The sequence below is a fragment of the Procambarus clarkii genome, chromosome 11 (genome assembly GCF_040958095.1).
Source record: "Procambarus clarkii isolate CNS0578487 chromosome 11, FALCON_Pclarkii_2.0, whole genome shotgun sequence".
NCBI classification, from domain to species: Eukaryota; Metazoa; Arthropoda; class Malacostraca; order Decapoda; family Cambaridae; genus Procambarus; species Procambarus clarkii.
In genome coordinates this window covers 30,010,156-30,037,078 of record NC_091160.1, presented here as the reverse complement: position 1 = coordinate 30,037,078, position 26,923 = coordinate 30,010,156, and the positions used below count along the sequence as shown (strand labels likewise).

The window sequence follows — 26,923 nt, the reverse complement described above, 5'->3', positions numbered from 1 at the left end:
TGGGACACCAGTGAAGGCAGCCCTGGGACACGAGTGAAGGCAGCCCTGGATCACCAGTGAAGGCAGCCCTGGGACACCAGTGAAGGAGCCCTGGGACACCAGTGTAGGCAGCCCTGGATCACCAGTGAAGGCAGCCCTGGGACAAGAGTGAAGGCAGCCCTGGGTCACCAGGGAATGCAGCCCTGGGACACCAGTGAAGGCAGCCCTGGGTCACCAGTGAAGGCACCCTGGGACACCAGTGAAGGCAGCCCTGGGTCACCAGTGAATGCAGCCCTGGGACACCAGTGAAAGCAGCCCTGGGTCACCAGTGAAGGCACCCTGGGTCACCAGTGAATGCAGCCCTGGGAGACCAGTGAAGGCAGCCCTAGGACACTAGTGAAGGCAGCCCTGGGTCACCAGTGAAGGCAGCCCTGGGACACCAGTGAAGGCGGCCCTGGGACACCAGTGAAGGTACCCTGGGACACCAGTGAAGGCAGCCCTGGGTCACCAGTGAAGGCAGCCCTGGGTCACCAGTGAAGGCAGCCATGGGACACCAGTGAAAGCAGCCCTGGGACACGAGTGAAGGCAGCCCTGGGTCACCAGTGAAGGCAGCCCTGGGTCACCAGTGAAGGCAGCCCTGGGTCACCAGTGAATGCAGCCCTGAGACACCAGTGAAGGCAGCCCTGGGACACCAGTGAAGGCAGCCCTGCGACACCAGTGAAGGCAGCCCGGGGTCACCAGTGAAAGCCTCCATGGGTCACCAGTGAATGCAGCCCTGGGTCACCAGTGAAGGCAGCCTAAGACAACTGGAAAATAACAATTAGTAAACTGAGACAGATATACACAAATGAGATACAAACCTTAACCATAAGGACGCTCAAACAAGTTCTCTGGCCGTAAATGGCAGAAAACAATTTTTTGCTTGTAAAACAATACAAATTAAGATGAAATAAAAATGTTATTGAACAATGCATGAAAAACATAGAGAAGAGACAGAGACGCGAAGGAGGAAATACAAGTGAGAAATACGGTAGCAAGAAGCACTATCCAGAGCATCAGGGCAAAATTTAGAATAGAAAACTTATCCTCGTATTGCAGAAAAAAGCTTTGCAATACGAGGATAAATGACTTCCTTGCAACAAGAACCAGTAACTCAATTTCAATCAACACTCGAGAGTAACAGACAACATAAAGTTGTGCTCACCCTTCAGATATCATCCTCCCTGCTAAACCTGCCAGCCTCCACGGAGCAATACTGGAAGGAACACACACGGAACAATACTCCCGTCTTCATTATGATCATTGTCCTTCGCTGCTACAGAGATCTCCATGCATCTTCACCAGCATCTCTCTTCCATAATGTCCTATTACTCTCATTCCACTTCAGCTTCCCTTCCTTTCCCCCTCCATCACCCCTCCCATCAGGCTGGGAATGGGCAATCTAACCCAAGCGAGACCTTTGTCGTCATCCTGTCTGTTGCCACAAGCACACTGTTGCCACGGGAACACAGACCTATGGGGAGTCTTCAGAGGAACTGGCACACTGCCTCGTATTGAGTGTCATATGTACCTGACCAAGCTGTGGCCTGTGGCTGAGTGGGCAGGGCTCGGGATTCGTAGTCATAACGTTCCGGGTTCAATCCTCGGTGGAGGCGGAAACAAATGGGCAGGTTTTTTTTAGCCTAATGCATCTGTTCACCTAACAGTAAATAGGTACCTGGGAGTTAAGTAAACAACTGTTACGGGCTGTTTCCTGGGGATGTGTAACAGAAAAGAAGCCTGGTCGAAGACCGGGCCGCGAAGACGCTAAGCCCCGAAATCATCTCAAGATAACCTAAAGAATCTTTTGCTGACGCACCCATCCGATGTACCGATATTACTCGCATCCGATGTACCGATATTACTCGCATCAGATGTACCGATATTACACGCATCCGATGTACCGATATTACTCGCATCCGATGTACCGATATTACACGCATCCGATGTACCGATATTACACGCATCCGATGTACCGATATTACACGCATCCAATGTACCGATATTACACGTATCCGATGTACCGATATTACACGCATCCGATGTACCGATATTACACGCATCCGATGTACCGATATTACACGCATCCGATGTACCGATATTACACGCATCCGATGTACCGATATTACACGCATCCGATGTACCGATATTACACGCATCCGATGTACCGATATTACACGCATCCGATGTACCGATATTACACGCATCCGATGTACCGATATTACACGCATCCGATGTACCGATATTACACGCATCCGATGTACCGATATTACACGCATCCGATGTACCGAAATTACACGCATCCGATGTACCGATATTACACGCATCCGATGTACCGATATTACACGCATCCGATGTACCGATATTACACGCATCCGATGTACCGATATTACACGCATCCGATGTACCGATATTACACGCATCCGATGTACCGATATTACACGCATCCGATGTACCGATATTACACGCATCCGATGTACCGATATTACACGCATCCGATGTACCGATATTACACGCATCCGATGTACCGATATTACACGCATCCGATGTCCGATATTACACGCATCCGATGTACCGATATTACACGCATCCGATGTACCGATATTAAACGCATCCGGTGTACCGATATTACACGCATCCGATGTACCGATATTACACGCATCCGATGTACCGATATTACACGCATCCGATGTACCGATATTACACGCATCCGATGTACCGATATTACACGCATCCGATGTACCGATATTACACGCATCCGATGTACCGATATTACACGCATCCGATGTACCGATATTACACGCATCCGATGTACTATAATATTTGAATATAAACATAAGGGAAATGCTCACAAACCTCACATTTCCCTGAAACTTTCAGGCAACATTTTTGTCCATTGGAAGAAGACTTTTGTAAATATTAGTATAATGGAACATGACTGTTGGAAATATTAGTATAATAGAACATGACTGTTGTAAATATTAGTATAATGGAACATGACTGTTGTAAATATTAGTATAATGGAACATGACTGTTGTAAATATTAGTATAATGGAACATGACTGTTGTAAATATTAGTATAATGGAACATGTCTGTTGTAAATATTAGTATAATGGAACATGACTGTTGTAAATATTAGTATAATGGAACATGACTGTTGGAAATATTAGTATAATAGAACATGACTGTTGTAAATATTAGTATAATGGAACATGACTGTTGTAAATATTAGTATAATGGAACATGACTGTTGGAAATATTAGTATAATAGAACATGACTGTTGTAAATATTAGTATAATGGAACATGACTGTTGTAAATATTAGTATAATGGAACATGACTGTTGGAAATATTAGTATAATAGAACATGACTGTTGTTAATATTAGTATAATGGAACATGACTGTTGTAAATATTAGTATAATGGAACATGACTGTTGTAAATATTAGTATAATGGAACATGTCTGTTGTAAATATTAGTATAATGGAACATGACTGTTGTAAATATTAGTATAATGGAACATGACTGTTGTAAATATTAGTATAATGGAACATGACTGTTGTAAATATTAGTATAATGGAACATGACTGTTGTAAATATTAGTATAATGGAACATGACTGTTGTAAATATTAGTATAATGGAACATGTCTGTTGTAAATATTAGTATAATGGAACATGACTGTTGTAAATATTAGTATAATGGAACATGACTGTTGTAAATATTAGTATAATGGAACATGACTGTTGTAAATATTAGTATAATGGAACATGACTGTTGTAAATATTAGTATAATGGAACATGACTGTTGTAAATATTAGTATAATGGAACATGACTGTTGTAAATATTAGTATAATGGAACATGACTGTTGTAAATATTAGTATAATGGAACATGACTGTTGGAAATATTAGTATAATGGAACATGACTGTTGGAAATATTAGTATAATGAAACATGACTGTTGGAAATATAAGTATAATGAAATCAACAACTAGACACCATAAGTAGGCAGAGTATGTCATGACAGTTACCTGGATGTGTAATAGGTTAGGTTACCTATTACCTGTAATGTGATAGGTAACCTCCACAGAGACCCACTACGAACCCTCAGTGGGTGTAGGCTCAACACCCAACACAGGTAATGTAAATTCCAACGACTGAGAGAAAAATTGCTCAATATGAGAGGTCATTGTAACAATGTAGTTCTCGCGTAGTATGCTGTTGGAAATTTCCGACACATAATTACTAATATTCAGTACTTTAAGAAAATATTCTTATACTATGTATAACAATACACTAACTCTACTAACAAACAGTTTAGTAATATTGAGTTCATTTATTACTACGTAGTAACGTCTCATTTCCCCAGACATTCTGGTCCGGTGTAGCGTCAGCCCGCCCGACTACAGGGAAAATATATACATTTACGTGAATTGCTTTAGATGCACTTTACTTCAGCATTCTTTAATAAGAAATATTAGATTTTTGTATAGATTTATAGTCGATAATCCACATGGTAATATTTGCTGGTAAAATTGTATACAGTTACGACTGTTGCGCCAGTGAATTCCTGTATGTCTGAATTTCTACTTTTATCACTCTCGTCTATTTGAACGCCGATTCATTTTAATTATTACGTACCGAGAGCTTATTTGTTATCGAGTAAGACAATTTAATTCTCTATAATTTCTAATAAACCTTGTCACAATTATCTCGGGAAGTTGGAAAGATTATGGAAAATATTTTTCGCGTTCCAACATTATATGCTACTGCGCATGCGCGAGTGAGTTGAGAGAAAGAGAGAGAGAGAGAAGGGGCCAGAGTCACGAAGCAGTTACGCAAGTACTTACGGACCTGTAAATCTTTTCTCAATCTTCGTCGGCTTTGTTTACAATTATTAAACAGTTAATGAGCTCCGAAGCACCAGGAGGCTGTTTATAACAATAACAACAGTTGATTGGGACGTTTTCATGCTTGTAAATTGTTTAATAAATGTAAGCAAAGCCGTCAAAGATTGACGAAAGAGGTACACGTTCGTAAGTACTTGCGTAACTGCTTCGTGAATCTGGCCCCAGAGCCTTGGCAGAGAGAACCAATTAATCGGGAGAGTGTCCGGAAGGTGGTTGCTGCGGGCTGCTTATTTACCGTCTCGTTATCGAGCCATCTGTGCCTCTACGGACGCCAGGAAGATGCCACAGCTTCATCATATCACGGACACCACGTCCGGCAAAGTACTTAAGTCCATTATATATTTTTGTGATAACATTTAATATATCAGATAGGACGCTTTGTCGTTACGACGTGCGCCGAGTAAACCAAACTCGTAAGTTCCCTTTTCTCGGTCTCTCCACACTAAAATTTATGAGTGCGTGTGGAATTAAATATGCTCAAATAGATATTACATGCGATTCCCATTTTAGCTGTAGATCAAGCGCAAGGGAGATGATATCTTCCATCTCGGTCACGTGTTCCGAGTGTAACCTGCTTGGACAAGTTTACGGAGACGAGTTCAATGGACGCGTGCTACTATCTTCCTAAAAAACAGCTGAGCTGTTCATACTTTCTTTGTAGATAGTATTTAGTAGTTATTCATTGATATATTATTACGTGATTAATCTTATATATTCATGCACATTACTTATGATGTAAATTGGCCTCCCAAAGTTTGTGGAGGGAGTCGACTCTATAATTATTATTATTAACAGTCCATTTATTATACATTGTTAGATTTCAGTTACATTTAATATAAGAGATCCATAGGTACTGGTTCTCTTATTTATTTCTTTTCTTAGGAATGGTCCTTCGAATTTATGAGATTTATTATCATTATATTGGAGCCAGATTTCCCCACATGTGTCCCCCGTGGCGCAGTGGTCAAATATACTCGCCCGGCGCTTCACGTGCGATTTGGGATGGGTTCGTAGCCAGGCCAGGGAGGATTATCTAGGCGCTAGTTCACACCTGTACGCCTCAGTTCACCCAGCAATGAATAGATACTAGGATATATATATATATATATATATATATATATATATATATATATATATATATATATATATATATATATATATATATATATATATATATATATATATATATAAACTTAAAACTCACACCCCAGAAGTGACTCGAACCCATACTGCCAGGAGCAACGCAACTGGTATTTACAGGACGCCTTAATCCACTTGACCATCACGACCGGACAAAAACTGATGGTAGCTGAGGATATTTAGCCCATCAGCCTGCCGGCACTCGGATGGTAATCTTGGGCATAGCATTTTATCAAATCACCTCATTCTTTGGGACACACGTGAGGAACACAAACTCCATAAGGCTGGAGTGAGGGAATGTTACTGATCCAACTGGATCATAGGCATCGAACGTCGACCCAACAAGAAGAGCGGCTGACGCGGTACATACCAATCCTTGTTGCTAATGGGTGTAGACCAGTCACCGTCAATCTGACTTACAAACACAGGACCCGAGAGTGAGGAAGAGTCGTGGAGAGCAAAGTTAGTAGACCTGGCTGACAAGATTTTCCGAACATGCATGCCTAGATGGTCACCTGTGGGGGAGGGGGAGGAGGGAAGGAGGAAAGATCAACCAGGTAAGATCACGTCTGGTGTCACTCGGAAGGAACATGACCATGAACAGCATCACATATTATATTCTTAAGTCATAAGACTCCTGATTTCACATCCCGAGGTCTCAACTTCTGCCATGAGACTACTCCCTGGAACATGATCTACCAGAAGGTTTACAGCCAGGTTCCAAATGACTATTGGGGTGAAGGTGGGTGAACAATCAATATTCGATGCCCAGTCGTTCATCTCTTTCCAGGACTCGAACTTGGTCGATATCGCCGACTAGGCATGGGGCGAAAGCGAGCTCCAAGTAGCCAACACGCTCAAGAGATAACACTCCAACCCCCCCCCCATCCCCCATATACCCCCAAATATTCTCCACATGCCTTCCCACGACTTGCTTATCTCCCAACGCACACACATGCCCTGCCCGTCTCCACATGCACACACACACACACACACACACACACACACACACACACACACACACACACACACACACACACACACACACACACACACACACACACACACACGCGCGCACGCGCGCGCGAGGGGCCTCCGGCTGACTGGACAACGCTTTTCGTAGTCCTAAGGTGGCTCGGATTCGAATTCCGGCCGAGGCAGAAACAAAAGAACAGAGTTTCTTTCACCCTGATGAATCTATTCACCTAGCAGTAAATAGGTACCTGGGAGTTACACAGCTGCTACGGGCTGCTTCCTGGAGGCGTGTGAAAAAAGTATAATAATAAGTTGATTGACAGTTGAGACGCGGGCCCAAAGAGCCAGAGCTCAACCCCCCCACAAGCACAACTAGATGAGTTCAACAAGGTGAGTACACACGCGCGCGTGCGCGCCTTCCCCGTCTGGAATCGTAAACAATATAGACTTTGGGACCCACATTTCATATGAAACTTCACGAATTGGGAATATGGGTCGATCCAACCTTCAGGTGAGGCGTGTGGGGCCGACCCCGACCCCTCCTCTCCTATGACACTTCACATGCAAGCAGCCTCAGGCAACCAGACATAATATTAAATAGTTATATTTTTTATTATTATTTTATTTATATATTTACAAGAGTTCTTACAATCTTGTGCAGCCACCAGTACGGGTAGCGTTTCGGGCAAGTCCTTAATCCTATGGTCCCTGGAATACGACACCTGCGAAGAATCGTTTTTACAACCAAGTACCCATTTTACTGTTGAGTTAAACAGAGGCTACAGTTAAGGATTTGCGCCCAGTAAATCCTCCCCGGCCAGGATACGAACCCAGGACAAAGCGCTCGCGGAACGCCAAGCGAGCGTCTTACCACTACGCCACGGAGACGTAATTTTTGTTATATATTTTTATAGATTAGAGACAGGTATATATTTTTTAATAGCGATTATCACGTGCATACCGACCATGCATTAGACTGTTACTTGCCTGATGACATTTAGGAAGCAGCTGGATGCCAATTGGCCAATTTGAGGTAATTCCTGTAAATTCCTATATTCCTATATCCTCCCAAACCAATTCATATATATCTCTTTAGTCTGCTTTTAAAATAAGACATCTCTCAATCGTTCTTATATGACCCGGTAATTGGTTCCAGAAATCAACAATTCATTTTCTAAACCAAACTATAATTGTTTTCAGATCCTCTTGAAGTAGGTATTTCAGCGTGAGGACAAAACATCCCGCGACAAGGACGACCTTGTCAAGACTTGCGCCGTAAGAAATAACCCTCGAGCAAAATATTTGTGCGTCTGAGCGCATAATAAATTCTCAGATAAGGATCCACTGCTGTCCAAGACAACCCCAGAACTTCTGAGAAAGTCACCAGGAAAAAGTCTTATCAAGGAGCCGTCAGCAGTTTAGCTGTCGAGGAGGAAATTGTTCCAAGTGTATTACACAGCTTTTTTGGGGGGTTTAATTCATACTATTTTATTTCGTATATATTTTATGTACAGGCAAAGTTCAACTCTTTTTTTCTTTTTTTTACTTTTTTCAGCGTCGAAAAAGGACGTAAGTTAACTTACGTAAGTTACTGTTAAGTAAGCAAAGTTGAAGAGTGGATTTGCAACGTCAAGAAAGATTCGTAAAATAGGAATTTTCTTCAGAAGGAGAAGCAACAGAGCGGAAATAGACGACTTGTCGGGGTGATCATACTGTCTCTGTTTCTCTCCTCACTCTGAGGTACTCATTTCTTGCCCTCTGGTATCTCTCCCTGCTCTCTGGCGTTCTGTTATTCCTGTGGTTTCTCCATGTTCTTCTACTCAATTCCTTTGCTACCTTACATTCCTGGTTGAACCATGGATTCTTCTGTTGCTTTTCGCTTTTCTCCTTTTGGACCAGGATAAATCTATCTGCAGTTTCCTGGCATTTCTAGGTGACATAGTCCATCATATCCTGTACATTCTTCTCTCTGAGTTCAGTTTCTCAAGGTATTCCTCTTAAGAAGTTTCTCATCTCATCGTATTTTCCTCTCTAGTAATTCAGTCTTTTCCCTTCCGATCCCATCACTGAATACGTTATCTCTACCTCCACCAGATACACAAATGTCAATACACTGTGGTCATTCATTCCTATGGGGGCTTCAAAATTGACTTCTCTTATTTCTGACACATTCAGGGTGAATATCAGGTCGAGTCTAGCTGGTTTGTCATTGCCTCTCATTTTTGTGGGTTCCCTGACATGCTGGCTCAGAAAGCTTCTTGTTGCCACTTCCAAGAGTTTGAGTCTCCATGTATCTGCACCTCCATGTGGGTCCCCATTCTCCCAATCTATCTTTCCATGGTTGAAATCGCCCATGATTAAGAGTCTGGAGCCATTCCTGCAGGCAACTGAAGCTGCTATCTCTCTATTATATTATTGGTTGCTATGTTTTTTTCTATCAAACTCCTGTCTGGGTCTTCTGTCATTTAGTGGAGGGTTGTAAATGACTGCCACTATTATCTTAGGTCCACCCATTGTCATAGTGTGAGTGTGTGTGCGTGTGAGTGTGTGTTGTGTGTGTGTGTGTGTGTGTGTGTGTGTGTGTGTGTGTGTGTGTGTGTGTGTGTGTGTGTGTGTGTGTGTGTGTGTGTGTGTGTGTGTGTGTGTGTGTTTGTGTGTGTGTGTCTGTCTGTTTGTGTGCGTGTGTGTGTGTGTGTGTGTGTGTGTGTGTGTGTGTGTGTGTGTGTGTGTGTGTGTGTGTGTGTGTGTGTGTGTACTCGCCTAATTATACTCACCTAATTGTGCTTGCGAGGGATGAGCTTTGGTTCTTTGGTCCCGCCTCTCAACCGTCCATCAACTGGTGTACAGATTCCTGAGCCGACTGGGCTCTATCATATCTACATTTGAAACTGTGTATGGAGTCAGCCTCCACCACATCACTTCCTAGTGCATTCCATTTACTAACTACTCTGACACTGAAAAAGTTCTTTCTAATGTCTCTGTGGCTCATTTGGGTACTCAGCTTCCACCTGTGTCCCCTTGTTCGCGTCCCTCCAGTGCTGAATAGTTCATCCTTGTTTACCCGGTCGATTCCCCTGAGGATTTTGTAGGTTGTGATCATGTCCCACCTTACTCTTCTGTCTTCCAGTGTCGTAAGGTGCATTTCCCGCAGCCTTTCCTCATAACTCATGCCTCTTAGTTCTGGGACTAGTCTAGTAGCATACCTTTGGACTTTTTCCAGCTTCGTCTTGTGCTTGACAAGGTACGGGCTCCATGCTGGGGCCGCCTACTCCAGGATTGGTCTTACATATGTGGTGTACAAGATTCTGAATGATTCCTTACACAGGTTCCTGAACGCCGTTCTGATGTTAGCCAGTCTCGCATATGCCGCAGACGTTATTCTCTTTATGTGGGCTTCAGGAGACAGGTTTGGTGTGAAATCAACTCCTAGATCTTTCTCTCTGTCTGTTTCATTAAGTACTTCATCTCCTATTCTGTATCCTGTGTCTGGCCTCATGTTTCCACTGCCTAGTTTCATTACTTTGCATTTACTCGGGTTGAACTTCAACAGCCATTTGTTGGACCATTCACTTAGTCTATCTAGGTCATCTTGTAGTCTCCTACTATCATCCTCTGTTTCAATCCTCCCCATAATTTTTACATCGTCGGCAAACATTGAAAGGAACGAATCTATACCCTCTGGGAGATCATTTACATATACCAGAAACCGTATAGGTCCAAGGACTGACCCCTGCGGGACTCCACTTGTAACGTCTCGCCAATCTGAGACCTCACCCCTCACACAGACTCGTTGTCTCCTGTTGCTTAGGTACTCCTCTATCCACCGGAGTACCTTCCCTTTCACTCCAGCCTGCATCTCCAACTTTCGCACTAGCCTCTTGTGTGGCACTGTATCAAAAGCTTTCTGACAATCCAAAAATATGCAGTCTGCCCACCCTTCTCTTTCTTGCCTGGTCGTAGAATTCAAGTAACCCTGTGAGGCAGGACCTGCCATCCCTGAACCCATGTTGATGCTGTGTTACAAAGTTCCTTCGCTCCAGATGTTCCACTAGGTTTTTTCGCACAATCCTCTCCATCAACTTGCATGGTATGCAGGTTAGGGACACTGGCCTGTAGTTCAGTGCCTCCTGTCTATCCCCTTTCTTGTGTATCGGGACTACGTTAGCTGCTTTCCAAATATCTGGCAGTTCCCCTGTTGCCAGTGATTTGTTATACACTATGGAGAGTGGTAGGCTCAGTTCTCTTGCTCCTTCCTTTAGAACCCAAGGGGAGATTCCATCTGGGCCTATAGCCTTTGTCACATCTTTGTCGGTATCCCTCCTCGAGTTCAATAACCCTTCTTCAGTCAAGTACTCAAACACCAGTACACTGTGGTCGCTCATTCCTACTGGGTCCTCAAAACCGATTTCTCTTATGTTGGAGTCGTGTGTCTTAGTGAAGACTAGGTCCAGTCTCGCTGGTTCGTCATTGCCTCTCATCCTTGTAGGTTCTCCGACATGCTGGGTTAAAAAATTTCTTGTCACCACCTCCAATAGTTTGGCTCTCCACGTATCCTCGTCTCCATGAGGTTCCTTGTTCTCCCAGTCAATCCTTCCGTGATTGAAGTCGCCCATGATGAGCAGGTGGGATCTATTTCTACAGGCAGCAGAGGCTGCCCTCTCAATTATAGTGTTAACTGCCATGTTGATGTTTTCATACTCCTGACTGGGTCTTCTGTCATTTGGTGGAGGGTTATATATTACTGCTACTACTATTCTTGGTCCTCCCATTGTTATGGTGCCTGCTATGTAGTCTCTGAACTCCTCACAGCCCGGGATAACCATCTCCTTAAAACTCCATTCCTTTCTCATGAGTAGGGCCACTCCACCTCCTCCCCTACCTTCCCTCTCTTTCCTTATTACTGTGTACTCCTGGGGAAACACGGCATTCGTTATGATTCCAGAGAATTTTGTTTCAGTGAGTCCGATTACATCTGGGTTCACTTCTTGTGCTCTTTCCCTTAGTTCACTGTGTGTGTGTGTGTGTGTGTGTGTGTGTGTGTGTGTGTGTGTGTGTGTGTGTGTGTGTGTGTGTGTGTGTGTGTGTGTGTGTGTGAATTAAAAAGTAATATATGTAGTAAACCCTAATAGAGAAAAATTTGATCAGTTAGAAAGGCGGGGTTCAAGAGCTAATAGTTTGATTCTGTAGGCACAATAGTAAATTCATATATTTAACACAGGTGTGTTGATAATCGTTTACAAATGTTGAAAAACTTGTGCGACTATATATGTGGATAGTAAGGGTAATTTGTAGTTATGAAAGTGTACATGAATGCGAGGAATGTTAATTTGAACTGTGAGAGTGACTGTGTTGGTTGTGTGTTTGTGTCGATGTTGAAGATACTTTAAATTTTTCAGTTAATTTAGTTAAGTTAATTTTCATGGTGTAGTATCTTGGCCTGTGGAGGTACAAATCACAGTACACATGTATGCAGGAATGCGTATGTATTTATGGATGCATATGGATAAAAGTGTTTGCAGCCCAACCTCGATACCAATTTGCATTTAAGTAAATGAGGAAGAGATCAATAGATAAAGCGGTAATTATTACCGATAATCTATAATTACATATCATGCATATTTCCCGATAATACAAAACTAATCTTTCTAATCTGCCAATTTTGTATTTGTATTTAATAAATCAATTATCAAACGATATTTCCAAAATATCGTTTTATGAGTTTCACCTGTTTTATGTGAACACACACACACACACACACACACACACACACACACACACACACACACACACACACACACACACACACACACACACACACACACACACACACACACACACACACACACACGCACACACACAAACACACACACTTTCTAATTTACGTAAATGATATGTTTACAGGAGTGGAATCATACATGTCGATGTTTGCAGATGACGCAAAATTAATGAGAAGAGTTGTGACAGACGAGGATTGTAGGATCCTCCAAGAGGACTTAAACAGGCTGCAGAGATGGTCAGAGAAATGGCTACTGGAGTTTAACACCAGTAAATGTAAAGTTATGGAAATGGGATCAGGTGACAGGAGACCAAAGGGACAGTACACAATGAAGGGGAACAGCCTACCTGTAACGATTCGAGAAAGAGACCTGGGAGTGGATGTGACACCTAATCTAACTCCTGAGGCACATATAAATAGGATAACGACAGCAGCGTACTCTACACTGGCGAAAATTAGAACTTCATTCAGAAACCTAAATGAGGAAGCTTTTAGGGCGCTTTACACTGCCGACGTGAGACCCGTCTTAGAGTATGCCGCGCCATCATGGAGCCCCCACCTGAAGAAACACATAAAGAAACTGGAGAAGGTTCAGAGGTTTGCGACGAGGCTTGTCCCAGAGCTACGAGGGATGGGATATGAAGAGCGGCTGAAGGAACTGAACCTTACGACACTAGAGAAAAGAAGGGAGAGAGGAGATATGATAGGGACATATAAAATACTCAGGGGAATTGACAAAGTGGAAATAGATCAAAAGTTCATACGTAATAATAACAGAACGAGGGGACATGGGTGGAAACTGGAAACTCAGATGAGTCACAGAGATGTTAGGAAGTTTTCTTTTAGCGTGAGAGTAGTAGAAAAATGGAATGCACTTGGGGAACAGGTTGTGGAAGCAAATACTATTCATACTTTTAAAACTAGGTATGATAGGGAAATGGGACAGGAGTCATTGCTGTAAACAACCGATAGCTAGAAAGGCGGGATCCAAGAGTCAATCCTCGATCCTGCAAGCACATATAGGTGAGTACATATAGGTGAGTACACACACACACACACACACACACACACACACACACACACACACACACACACACACACACACACACACACACACACACACACACACACACACACAAGAACTTTGTAACACAGCGTCAACATGGGTTCAGGGATGGTAAGTCATGCCTCAAAGAAGTAATTGAATTCTAGGACCAGACAACAAAAATCATGCAAGAAAGAGAGGGGGTGGGCAGACTACATTTTTTGGACAGCCAGAAAGCCTTTGACACAGTACCACTCAAGAGGCTAGTGAATAATCTGGAGATGCAGGCAGGAGTTAAAGGGAAGGTATTCCATTACCTAAAAAAGTGTATGGTCCAACAAATAGCTACTAAAGTTCAACCCGAGTAAATGCAAGGGAATGAACCTAGGCGGTGCAAACAGGAGGTTAGACACATGATACCGAATGGGAGATGAAGTACTTCATGAAACGGATAGAGAGAAAGATCTAGGAGTTGATATCACACCAAACCTCTCTCCTGAAGCCCACATAAAAATAATTACATCTGCGGCATATGCGCGGCTGGCTAACATCAGAACAGCCTTCAGGAACTTGAGTAAGAAATCATCCACGACCTTGCACAAAGCATATGTAAAACCAGTCTTTGAGTTTGCGGCCTTAGCATGCAGCCCGTACCTTGTCAAACACAAGACGAAGCTTGAAAAAGTTCAGAGGTATGCCACTAGGCTAGTCCCAGAATTAAGAGGCATGAGTTACCAGAAAAGGCTATGTGAGATGCACCCCACGATATTGGAAGACAGAAGAGTAAGGGGAGACATGATCACTACCTTCAAAATTCTCAGAGAAATTGACAGGGTAGATAAGGATTAACTGTATAACACGGGTGGCACGCGAACAAGGGGACACAGGTGGAAACTGAGTGCCCAAATGAGCCACAGAGATATTAGAAAGAACTTTTTTAGTGTCAGAGTGGTTGACAAATGGAATGCATTAGAAAGTGATGTGGTGGAGGCTGACTCCATGCACAGTTTCAAGTGTAGATATGATAGAGCCCAATAGGCTCAGGAACCTGTACACTTGTTTGTTGACGGTTGAGAGGTTATAGGCCCAGATGGAATCTCCCGTTGGATACTAAAGGAAGGAGCAGAAGAACTGTGCCTCCCGCTCTCCATGGTGTATAACAAATCACTGGCAACAGGGGAACTGCCAGAAATTTGGAAAGCAGCTAACGTAGTCACGATATACAAGAAAGGGGATAGACAGGAGGCACTGAATTACAGACCAGTGTCCCTAACCTGCATACCATGCAAGATGATAGAGAAGATTGTGCGAAGAAAGCTAGTGGAGCACCTGGAGCGAAAGAACTTTGTAACACAGCATCAACATGGATTCAGGGATGGCAGGTCCTGCCTCACAGGGTTACTTGAATTCTACCACCAGGCAACAAAAATAAGGCAAGAAAGAGAAGGGTGGTCAGACTGCATATTTTTGGATTGTCAGAAAGCCTTTGACACAGTGCCACACAAGAGGCTAGTGAAAAAACTGGAGATGCAGGCTGGAGTGAAAGGGAAGGTACTCCGTTGGAGAACCTAAGTAACAGGAGACAACGAGTCAGTGTGAGGGGTGAGGTCTCAGATTGGCGAGACGTTACGAGTGGAGTACCGCAGGGGTCAGTCCTTGGACCTACACTGTTTATGATATATGTAAATGATCTTCCAGAGGGCATAGAATCGTTTCTCTCAATGTTTGCCGATGATGCAAAAATTATGAGGAGGATTGAAACTGAGGACGATAGTAGGAGGCTACAAGATGACCTAGACAGACTGAGTGAATGGTCCAACAAATGGCTGTTGAAGTTCAACCCGAGTAAATGCAAAGTAATGAAACTAGGTGGTGGAAATAGGAGGCCAAACACAGGATACAGAATAGGAGATGAAGTACTTAATGAAACGAACAGAGAGAAAGATCTAGGAGTTGATATCACACCAAACCTGTCTCCTGAAGCCCACATAAAAAGAATAACGTCTGCGGCGTATGCGAGGCTGGCTAACATCAGAACAGCGTTCAGGAACCTGTGTAAGGAATCATTCAGAATCTTGTACACCACATATGTAAGACCAGTCCTGGAGTATGCGGCCCCAGCATGGAGCCCGTACCTTGTCAAGCACAAGACGAAGCTGGAAAAAGTCCAAAGGTATGCCACTAGACTAGTCCCAGAACTAAGAGGCATGAGTTACGAGGAAAGGCTGCGGGAAATGCACCTTACGACACTGGAAGACAGACGAGTAAGGGGAGACATGATCACAACCTACAAAATCCTCAGAGGAATCGACCGGGTAAACAAGGGTAAACTATTCAACACTGGTGGGACGCGAACAAGGGGACACAGGTGGAAACTGAGTACCCACATGAGCCACAGAGACGTTAGAAGGAACTTTTTCAGTGTCAGAGTAGTTAACGGATGGAATGCATTAGGCAGTGATGTGGTGGAGGCTGACTCCATACACAGTTTTAAATGTAGATATGATAGAGCCCAGTAGGCTCAGGAATCTGTACACCAGTTGATTGACAGTTGAGAGGCGGGACCAAAGAGCCAAAGCTCAACCCCCGCAAGCACAAATAGGTGAGTACAAATAGGTGAGTACACACACACACACCATATCACAAATGGAACGCCAAACGGGACTCTCAGCATCAGTGTTCATAATGCAACGCTTTGGCTACAGGCGAGAAATGAAAGCATAATGCCTTACCCATTTTTAACGTCAGGTTGAGAGGAAATCATTTCGATAATGGATCAACCTCGTTAACTTCGCTACAACGACCACCTTTGATGTTCATACAGCAACTGTGTGTGTAAATGTTGTCTCTATCGATCGACAATGAAGGGAACAATCAAGAACTGTCATGTGTAGAATAAGCAAGAATTAGTCTTCTGTATCCTCCCTGGCAACCACATACACTGACCTCTCTGCCGGCCAAGCGGGAGCTGCGGCGACACACAGAGGAAGATAGAAGTGAACCGTGTACGAGGAAATAGATCAACGGTACAACTTCGTTCCAATAGGATCTGAGACCCTAGGCCAACGGGGAGAGAGCGCAAGAAGATTTCTTAGGGATCTTGATTCCAAGCTGCCCGCGTCGGAGGAATTCGAAGAAATCTACAGCCTCTAGGAAAAAAACTCTCCTCTTAATGTTCTCTTTTTGTAAACAGTCATATATGTAACGGCATAACCTTGTATAATGAAGTGTGCAACATAAAAGCAAGAGGTGGTAGGAGAAGTGAACACTCATACGTATTCAGAGTTATATGACAAGTTTCTCACTGAATGCTCTGTGTTCTCTTCTCCAAGGCTATGGTTCCCTCAGTTGCACAACAAGTGGTACCCTGCCTCTAGTAGCCCGTCTCCCGTACCTAGTAGCCAGAACCCACTTCTTGGCCTACTATGCAAGGCCCGATTTGCCTAATAAGCCAAGTAGTCCTGAATTAATATATTTTCTTTAATTTTTTCTTATGAAATGATAAAGCTACCCATTTCATTATGTATGAGGTATTTTTTTTTTATTGGAGTTAAAATTAACGTAGATATATGACCGAACCTAACCAACCCTACCTAACCTAACCTAACCTATCTTTATAGGTTAGGTTAGGTTAGGTAGCCGAAAAAGTTAGGTTAGGTAGGTTAGGTAGTCGAAAAACAATTAATTCATGAAAACTTGGCTTATTAGGCAAATCGGGCCTTGCATAGTAAGCTGAGAATTGCATATATATATATATATGCACTATATATATGTTTTCCTGAATTAATATATTTTCTCTAATTTTTTTCTTATGAAATGATAAAGCTACCCATTTCATTATGTATGAGGTCATTTTTTTTTTATTGGAGTTAAAATTAACGTAGATATATGACCAAACCTAACCAACCCTACCTAACCTAACCTATCTTTAGAGGTTAGGTTAGGTTAGGTAGCCGAAAAAGTTAGGTTAGGTTAGGTTAGGTAGGTTAGGTTGTCAAAAAACAATTAATTCATGAAAACTTGACTTATTAGGCAAATCTGGCTTTGCATAGTAGGCTGAGAAGTGCATTCTGGCTACTAGGTACGACATATATATATATATATATAGGGGGGTTCCACCTCTTGTGCAATTATAGGGACCCACAGCCTCAAAGAAGGGAACACAGAACATTCAGAGAAATACTTGCCATTGAACTCTGAATATGTATGAGTGTTCGCTTCTCCTACCATCCACCTTTTTTATGGTGTACACTGTATTATGGAAGGTTATACAGTTACATATCTGATTTCATACAAAAAAAAATGAACATTGAGAGGACACAAGAAAACATTTGCTTCCTAGAGGCTGTAGATTTCCTCGAACTCCTCCGACGCCGAGCAGGAACCGAGGACGCAGGGGGCATTTCCCCTTCTGGATCACGACACTGAGGCACTGAAGGAGAAACCTTGCTGCTCTATGGTCTCTTGTAGTGTCAATGAGATTGGATCCAAGATCCTTAAGAAACCTTCTTGCATTGGAACGAAGTTGTACCGATGATCTAATTCCCAGTACTTGGTTAACTTGTATCTTTCTCTGTGTGTCGCTGCAGCTCCTGCTTGGCGTGGCGTGGCGGTGCGGACACCCAAGCCACTGAGTCTGACAGGAAGAGTGGCTTGTTTCCACTGGCATTCGTTGAGAGAGAGGTTAACAACTTTTTCTAGCATGGTCTTCAGTAAGAGGTCATACTCTTCAAGCTTTCAGTTGTCGTAAGACGGGGCACACACCTCAGAAAGTAAGTTAGCCTCGGAAGGGGATAGGCATTTGGTGAGGAGATATAAAGCATCGTGGGCATCGATGACACCTATTCTGTCTTCCATCCTCCAAAGGTCTGTGATTTTCTTGTCAAGAAGTCCTCAATGGCGTTAGACCCGAGGGAGACTCCAAGGAGGGTGCTGTTCTCGGCCTTAATGACATGGGCTCCAGGCAAGGCAGACCCTATTCTAGATACGATGTCTGGGTTGGAGGAGACTACTTCACACTTGGAATGGTTCAGAATGAGACCCCGGCTTCCTTCTTGCTCCCTTATTTTCCTGACATCTTCCAAAAAGTGGTCTATGGTGCCAGCTATAGTACCATCATCCAAAATCCAGATGTTGAAGTCGCTGGACAAGCTTTCGGTGATTTGTTCTGAGACTAAGCAGAAAAGAAGTGGAGCAAGAGGATCACCTTGCTAAACACCTTCACATGATCTGATTTCGTGTTCGCCAAAGAGCAGTTTTGACTCGCCACTGTAGCACGATAGTATGAACGGGTAGAGGGGCCGGAAATGGCGATGTACGGCACAAAGTACTGCATCTCTTCTGACCATGTTAAAGGCATTCTTAAAGTCGAGTTTAAGCAGGGCCTTTTCATCAGAAATGTTGGTGATGTATGCTCGTGCTGCATGGGCAGCCGCTTCACAGCCTTGAGGGATTCCAAATCCTAGCTGGATTGGTTTCAGCAATTCAGCCGCTTGCTGGCTGACTACCCTAGTAGCAGCCTTGGCAATCAGGAGTAGGAGTGTTGCCAACAGCGATTGGCCTGATTCCCTCGTCCTTCTTTTTGAGAGCACAGAGGGAGGCACCAAAAAAAGGGGCCTGATGATCTCAGGTATCTCACCAGCCAGGCACATGTTGACGAACCTTGTGAGTTCCATAAGAAGATCTTGTGCAGCATCACCAACCACAGGATTTAACATTTGCTTGATGTGTTGAGGTTTTAACCCTGTAAAGCCGCCTGCTGACCCAGGTGGAGAAGAAAGGGCTGCTTTGTAGACCTCAGATTCACCAACGGTTAATGGGTCTGAAATGGTGTCAGCTGATGGCGGAACAATGTTGTCGTCTTGAGGGGTTCTGGGTGGGTGCTTGCTTTGCAGGGCCCGTGCTGTGGCTGAGTTTCGAAAAACAATTTTCTCGTCACTGGTGAGGACTCTAATAGCACTTGTGGTATTTCCCTCTTCAATTTTCTTGGTGATTTGTGCTCTGATTTTGTACGTTTCCGGTATGTTGTTGTTACCATTTCTGCGGTGGATGTGTTTTGCTCGGAGAGGCAGGCGAACTAGGTTGTCCCCCCTTGGGTATTCATTTATCGCCCTCAGGACCGAGGAAGCAAGTGATTAGTCCCTCCTTGGAGGGACGGTGAGGCATACATTGCCAAACAGAAGGACATTATGCCACGCTTGAATGTTTTCCGGGGCATCATTGACCCTTTTCAGAAGATTACAGAGTTTGGCTGCTGCATTTGGGCGGGCCGCTTTTGGGATGTGTGGTAATGTTCTAGCAAACGTCGCTATGATCGCTTGGGTGAGGTTTTCAGATGAGATTAGGTTAATGGGAGTCTCTTCTCTAACTGTCAATGGCAGCTGGCCATTGCTTCCCTTTGGAAGCTGGTGGGAACCACTGCATCTTACCTCGTTGACGGTGTGAAAGCGGATAACACCACCGTTGGAGTTTATGGCGGTGTTTTTGTTGCATACTCGGCAAAAACCTCTTTTAGGAGCAGTTGTTGGCACCTCAAGGCTTGTGGAGTCCTGCCCGACCACTGGGACCCCTTCCATTTCAACTCGGTTGGGAGTTAGTATATTTTGTATTAAATTCTTAGACGTATTAAATAATTAATAGTGAATTACATTAATATTTTCACTAAAGAGGCATCTTTAGTAATCATAATCATCATAATCATTAGAGGCATCATAATCTGTAGATTATTTTATTCACCTAGTTGTATTCACCTATTTGTGCTTGCGGGGGTTGAGCTCCGCTCTTTCGGCCCGCCTCTCAACTGTCAATCAACTTTTACAAACTACTAACTTTTGTCTTCGTCCACACACACACACACACACACACACACACACACACACACACACACACACACACACACACACACACACACACACACACACACACACACACACACACACACACACACACAGGAATTCAACACGAGCAAATGTAAAGTTATGGAAATGGGACTAGGAGATAGGAGACCAAAGGGACAGTACACAATGAAGGGGAACAGCCTACCTGTAACGACGCGTGAAAGAGACCTGGGATGGACGTAACACCTAATCTATCTCCTGAGGCACATATAAATAGGATAACGACAGCAGCGTACTCTACACTGGCAAAAGTTAGAACATCATTCAGAAACCTAAGTAAGGAGGCATTTAGGGCGCTTTACACTGCCTACGTGAGGCCAGTCTTAGAGTATGCCGCCTCATCATGGAGTCCCCATCTGAAGAAGCATATAATGAAACTGGAAAAGGTTCAGAGGTTTGCAACGAGACTCGTCCCAGAGCTACGAGGGATGGGGTATGAGGAGCGCCTGAGGGAACTGTGCCTTACGACACTAGAAAGAAGAAGGGAGAGGGGGGACATGATAGGAACGTACTCAGAGGGATTGACAGAGTGGACATAGACGAAATGTTCACACGGAATAGTAACAGAACGAGGGGACATGGATGGAAGCTTGAAACTCAGATGAGTCACAGAGATGTTAGGAAGTTTTCTTTTAGCGTGAGAGTAGTGGGAAAATGGAATGCACTTCAGGAACAGGTTGTGGAAGCAAATACTATTCATAATTTTAAAATCAGGTATGATAGGGAAATGGGACAGGAGTCATTGCTGTAAACAACCGATGCTCGAAAGGCGGGATCCAAGAGTCAATGCTCGATCCTTCAGACACAACTAGGTGAGTACAACTAGGTGAGTACACACACACACATACACACACACACACACACACACACACACACACACACACACACACACACACACACACACACAGGAAGCAGCCCGTAAAAGCTGTCTAACTCACAAGTATCTATTTACTGCTAGGTAACAGGAGCATCAGGGTGAAAGAAACTCGGCTCCTCTGTTTTCGCCGGCGCCAGGAATAGACCCTTGGACCACAGGACTACGTATCCAGCGTGCTGTCCACTCAGCAACCAGCACCCTATGTATAGAATGTGGGATGACAGTATTCATCATGCTGTGTAATTCTAATAAATTCTTAAAATCTTTTCGGTTTTAAATCCACCAGAAACACTTTCCAATGTTCTTTAAATATAATCTGCTCAGGGAAATACGTGAATAATGTTTAGAAATGATTGCGAATGCGTTCCTTTGGCGTCTTAGACGAGAGTGACGATATATATGCTGTTGTAAAATGTAACAAAATTGACAAAAACATCACACGCCCCACATTCTTACAAGAACACCCGTAGAGCTTATAAACTAAGACGTCACACGCCTCACATTCTTACAAGAACACCCGTAGAGCTTATAAACTAAGACGTCACACGCCTCACATTCTTACAAGAACGCCCGTAGACCTTATAAACTAAGACGTCACACGCCTCACATTCTTACAAGAACGCCCGTAGAGCTTATAAACTAAGACGTCACACGCCTCACATTCTTACAAGAACACCCGTAGAGCTTATAAACTAAGACGTCACACGCCTCACATTAGATCTTAAACAAAAGTAAATGTAATATAAAGTACGTTCATTTCACCTGATGCTACTGTTCAACCTTTAGTAAACTGTAAACTCGGGAATTAGGCAAGTGTACACAGTCTTCCTGTCCCCGAGACGGGAATTATAATGTTAGCTTCAATGAGTGTAGTAGAATATATTATACACCGATAGGTATATACCCCGCTTCTCAGTGAATATATACTGAGTATATTCTGGTCCTGGATAAGGTCCAGGACTAAAGTATAATAGCTGGTTCACCAATATGCTATCCTAGTGGCCGTAATAATTCTTCAAAAGCTGATAGGTCTAAATAACTCTGGAAAGGCTGAAAGGCTTTGATAACCCTCCTGAGAGGTAAAGACTTCTCTCTGGAATCTAGTGGTTAATTGGTCTTAATGACCATTCAGAAGTTGGTAGGCCTTAATAACCCTTTTTGAGGTACATAGATATTATTATCCCTCCAGATTTTGTTAGGCCTTAATAACACTTAGATGTTCACAGGTCTTAACAATCCTGCAAATGTTGATAGGCCTTAATAACCCCCAAAAGGGTGATATATAGGCCTTAATAACCCCCAAAAGGGTGATATATAGGCCTTAATAACCCCCAAAAGGGTGATATATAGGCCTTAATAGCCCCCAAAAGGGTGATATATAGGCCTTAATAACCCCCAAAAGGGTGACATATAGGCTTTAATAACCCATCAGAAGCTAACAGGCCTAAATTACCCCTTCGAAGGAAGAAAGGCCTAAATAACCCTCCGGATAAACGTTAGGTAGAGCTCACATATACATCATACAGCTCTCGCACCATATACAACATGCAGCTCTCACACCATATACAACATGCAGCTCTCACACCATATACAACATGCAGCTCTCACACCATATACAACATGCAGCTCTCGCACCATATACAACATGCAGCTCTCACACCATATATAACATGCAGCCCATACACCATATACAACATACAGCTCTCACACCATATACAACATGCAGCCCATACACCATACAACATACAGCTCTCATTCCATATACAACATGCAGCTCACACACCATATACAACAGACAGCTCTCACATTCAGCTCTCACATATACGACATACAGCTCTCACATATACAACATACAACTATTACACACTATCTACAACATACAATTCTCACATCTTTTATAACTTGTAACGCCTTCCTAAATTTTTATCATGACTGACGTAATAATCAATCTATTTCAGATAAGATATAAGCCAACATATATTTGCATGTTTTGGAGAGAATAATAATTCCATTCCACTGGTGATAAATGATAATTGAACTCATGTGAGAAACTCTAATTTCACACTTAGAGTAATCAACGATAATGTATGGCAAGAAATGCAGTCATTCCCCGGACACGATAAATTGTGACGGGGATCAAAGAGAAAGTTCAAATAAATAATTCCATTCAAAGTTCCATTCGAGTGCGTTTCTTTTTGAGGTAAATCCTTTACCAAGTACGTGATCAGAGAGTCTTAGAATGCCTCCACGACGACATTGTGGACCAAATAATGAACCAATAGTGAGCCCCAGCAATCCCCCCATAGTGTACTCGTGCAATTAGCTATTGATTGGTTAGTGAGGTAAGCGGGAAGCTGTGTACCCTTTGTGCCGCCCCCCCCCACACACACACGCATACACACACACACACACACACACACACACACACACACACACACACACACACACACACACACACACACACACACACACACACACACACACACACACACACACACACACACACACACACACACACACACACACACACACACACACACACACACACACACACACACACGCGCGCGCGCGCGCGCGCGGCCTGGTCGATGTCCTGCTTGTCCTCTCACAATTTCTTTTAGGAAATGACCAGTCCGCAAAAATATGCGTTGCAATGATCTGAGAGGCAAACTGAGAGAGAGAACTGGCTACAGTGATCTGAGTGGCAAACTGAGAAAGAGGACTGGCTGTAGTGATCTGAGTGGCAGATATCGAGGTCGCTCACTCGGGCGAGTAACATTCAGAGAATTCTCCCAATTTCGTTGAATTGTGTGAATGGGTTCAATTGTTACTTTGTTACTGGGTGTGATACGAATGTTGAATTCTGATTACTTCATTTTAGTTCCTGAACATTTCTCTAGACTGATTATTAGTTGTGTTTGGTTTGTTGATAGTCGGTTGTGTTTGGTTTGTTGATTGTCGGTTGTGTTTGGTTTGTTGATTGTCGGTTGTGTTTGGTTTGTTGATAGTCGGTTGTGTTTGGTTTGTTGATAGTCGGTTGTGTTTGGTTTGTTGATTGTCGGTTGTGTTTGGTCCGTTGATTGTCGGTTGTGTTTGGTTTGTTGATAGTCGGTTGTGTTTGGTTTGTTGATTGTCGGTTGTGTTTGGTTTGTTGATTGTCGGTTGAGTTTGGTTTGTTGATAGTCGGTTGTGTTTGGTTTGTTGATTGTCGGTTGTGTTTAGTTTGTTGATTGTCGGTTGTGCTTGGTTTGTTGATTGTCGGTTGTGTTTGGTTTGTTGATTGTCGGTTGTGTTTGGTTTGTTGATAGTCGGTTGTGTTTGGTTTGTTGATAGTCGGTTGTGTTTGGTTTGTTGATTGTCGGTTGTGTTTGGTCCGTTGATTGTCGGTTGTGCTTGGTCCGTTGATTGTCGGTTGTGCTTGGTCCGTTGATTGTTGGCTGATTGTTGTTTGTTCTATTTTTGAACACTTAGATGTGAACACTTCGAAATAGTTATTATTATCTAAACATCTAGGATTAGGCTTATTTAATACTAATGACATTCCTTATAGGCTGAGACAGTTCTAAACCGAGAATGTTCTAGACTGTGAATGTTCTAGACAGTGAATGTTCTAGACGGTGAATGTTCTAGACGGTGAATGTTCTAGACAGTGAATGTTCTAGACGGTGAATGTTCTAGACGGTGAATGTTCTAGACTGTGAATGTTCTAGACTGTGAATGTTCTAGACAGTGAATATTCTAGACGGTGAATGTTCTAGACGGTGAATGTTCTAGACAGTGAATGTTCTAGACGGTGAATGTTCTAGACGGTGAATGTTCTAGACTGTGAATGTTCTAGACTGTGAATGTTCTAGACAGTGAATGTTCTAGACGGTGAATGTTCTAGACGGTGAATGTTCTAGACAGTGAATGTTCTAGACGGTGAATGTTCTAGACGGTGAATGTTCTAGACGGTGAATGTTCTAGACGGTGAATGTTCTAGACGGTGAATGTTCTAGACGGTGAATGTTCTAGACGGTGAATGTTCTAGACAGTGAATGTTCTAGACAGTGAATGTTCTAGACAGTGAATGTTCTAGACGGTGAATGTTCTAGACGGTGAATGTTCTAGACAGTGAATGTTCTAGACGGTGAATGTTCTAGACGGTGAATGTTCTAGACTGTGAATGTTCTAGACGGTGAATGTTCTAGACAGTGAATGTTCTAGACGGTGAATGTTCTAGACAGTGAATGTTCTAGACGGTGAATGTTCTAGACAGTGAATGTTCTAGACAGTGAATGTTCTAGACGGTGAATGTTCTAGACGGTGAATGTTCTAGACGGTGAATGTTCTAGACGGTGAATGTTCTAATAAAGAGGCTGTGGGATGAGGCCGGGGCGGCGAACATCCATTTGGACTAAAATAAACAATAACACAGGAGAGTCATTCTTCTACCTGTCAACTCTCGGCGTCGGGATTTGTTTGTGTTCTGGAGGAGGAGGGTGGTGAGGTTGTGAACACCCGCAGACCTTAGTGTAGAGACCTGAGTAACACCTGAGTAACACCTGAGTAAGGTTGAGAACACCCGCAGACCTTAGTGTAGAGACCTGGGTAACACCTGAGTAACACCCGAGTTAGGTTGAGAACACCCGCAGACCTTAGTGTACAGACCTGAGTAACACCTGAGTAACACCCGAGTTAGGTTGAGAACACCCGCAGACCTTAGTGTAGAGACCTGAGTAACACCTGAGTAACACCTGAGTAAGGTTGAGAACACCCGCAGACCTTAGTGTAGAGACCTGGGTAACACCTGAGTAACACCTGAGTTAGGTTGAGAACACCCGCAGACCTCAGTGTAGAGACCTGAGTAACACCTGAGTAACACCTGAGTAAGGTTGAGAACACCTGCAGACCTTAGTGTAGAGACCTGGGTAACACCTGAGTAACACCTGAGTTAGGTTGAGAACAACCACAGACCTGAATGTAGAGACTTGAGTAACACGTGAGTAAGGTTGAGAACACCCGCAGACCTGAATGTAGAGACCTGAGTAACACCTGAGTAAGGTTGAGAACACCCGCAGACCTGAATGTAGAGACCTGAGTAAGGTTGAGAACACCCACAGACCTGAATGTAGAGACCTGAGTAACACCTGAGTAACACCTGAGTAAGGTTGAGAACACCCACAGACCTGAATGTAGAGACCTGAGTAAGGTTGAGAACACCCACAGACCTGAATGTAGAGACCTGAGTAACACCTGAGTAACACCTGAGTAAGGTTGAGAACACCCGCAGACCTTAGTGTA

General features: G+C 43.5%; 1 protein-coding gene across 1 annotated transcript; it reads left to right on the top strand.

Annotated features, from left to right (window-relative positions):
* The first annotated feature begins 947 nt into the window (after positions 1-947).
* Positions 948-2,838, top strand: LOC138363638 (mucin-4-like). Its single transcript, XM_069323006.1, has 2 exons — positions 948-997; positions 1,893-2,838. Exons 1-2 carry the CDS (start codon positions 948-950, stop codon positions 2,836-2,838), a joined length of 996 nt encoding a protein of 331 aa, XP_069179107.1.
* Positions 2,839-26,923: the final 24,085 nt, after the last annotated feature.

Bases quoted from the DNA above. Each gene is read 5' to 3' on its own strand.
- LOC138363638 (XM_069323006.1), top strand. From the start codon at position 948: ATGCATGAAAAACATAGAGAAGAGACAGAGACGCGAAGGAGGAAATAC. The intron at 998-1,892 runs GTGAGAAATACG...TACTCGCATCAG, and splicing joins ACGCGAAGGAGGAAATACAA to ATGTACCGATATTACACGCA.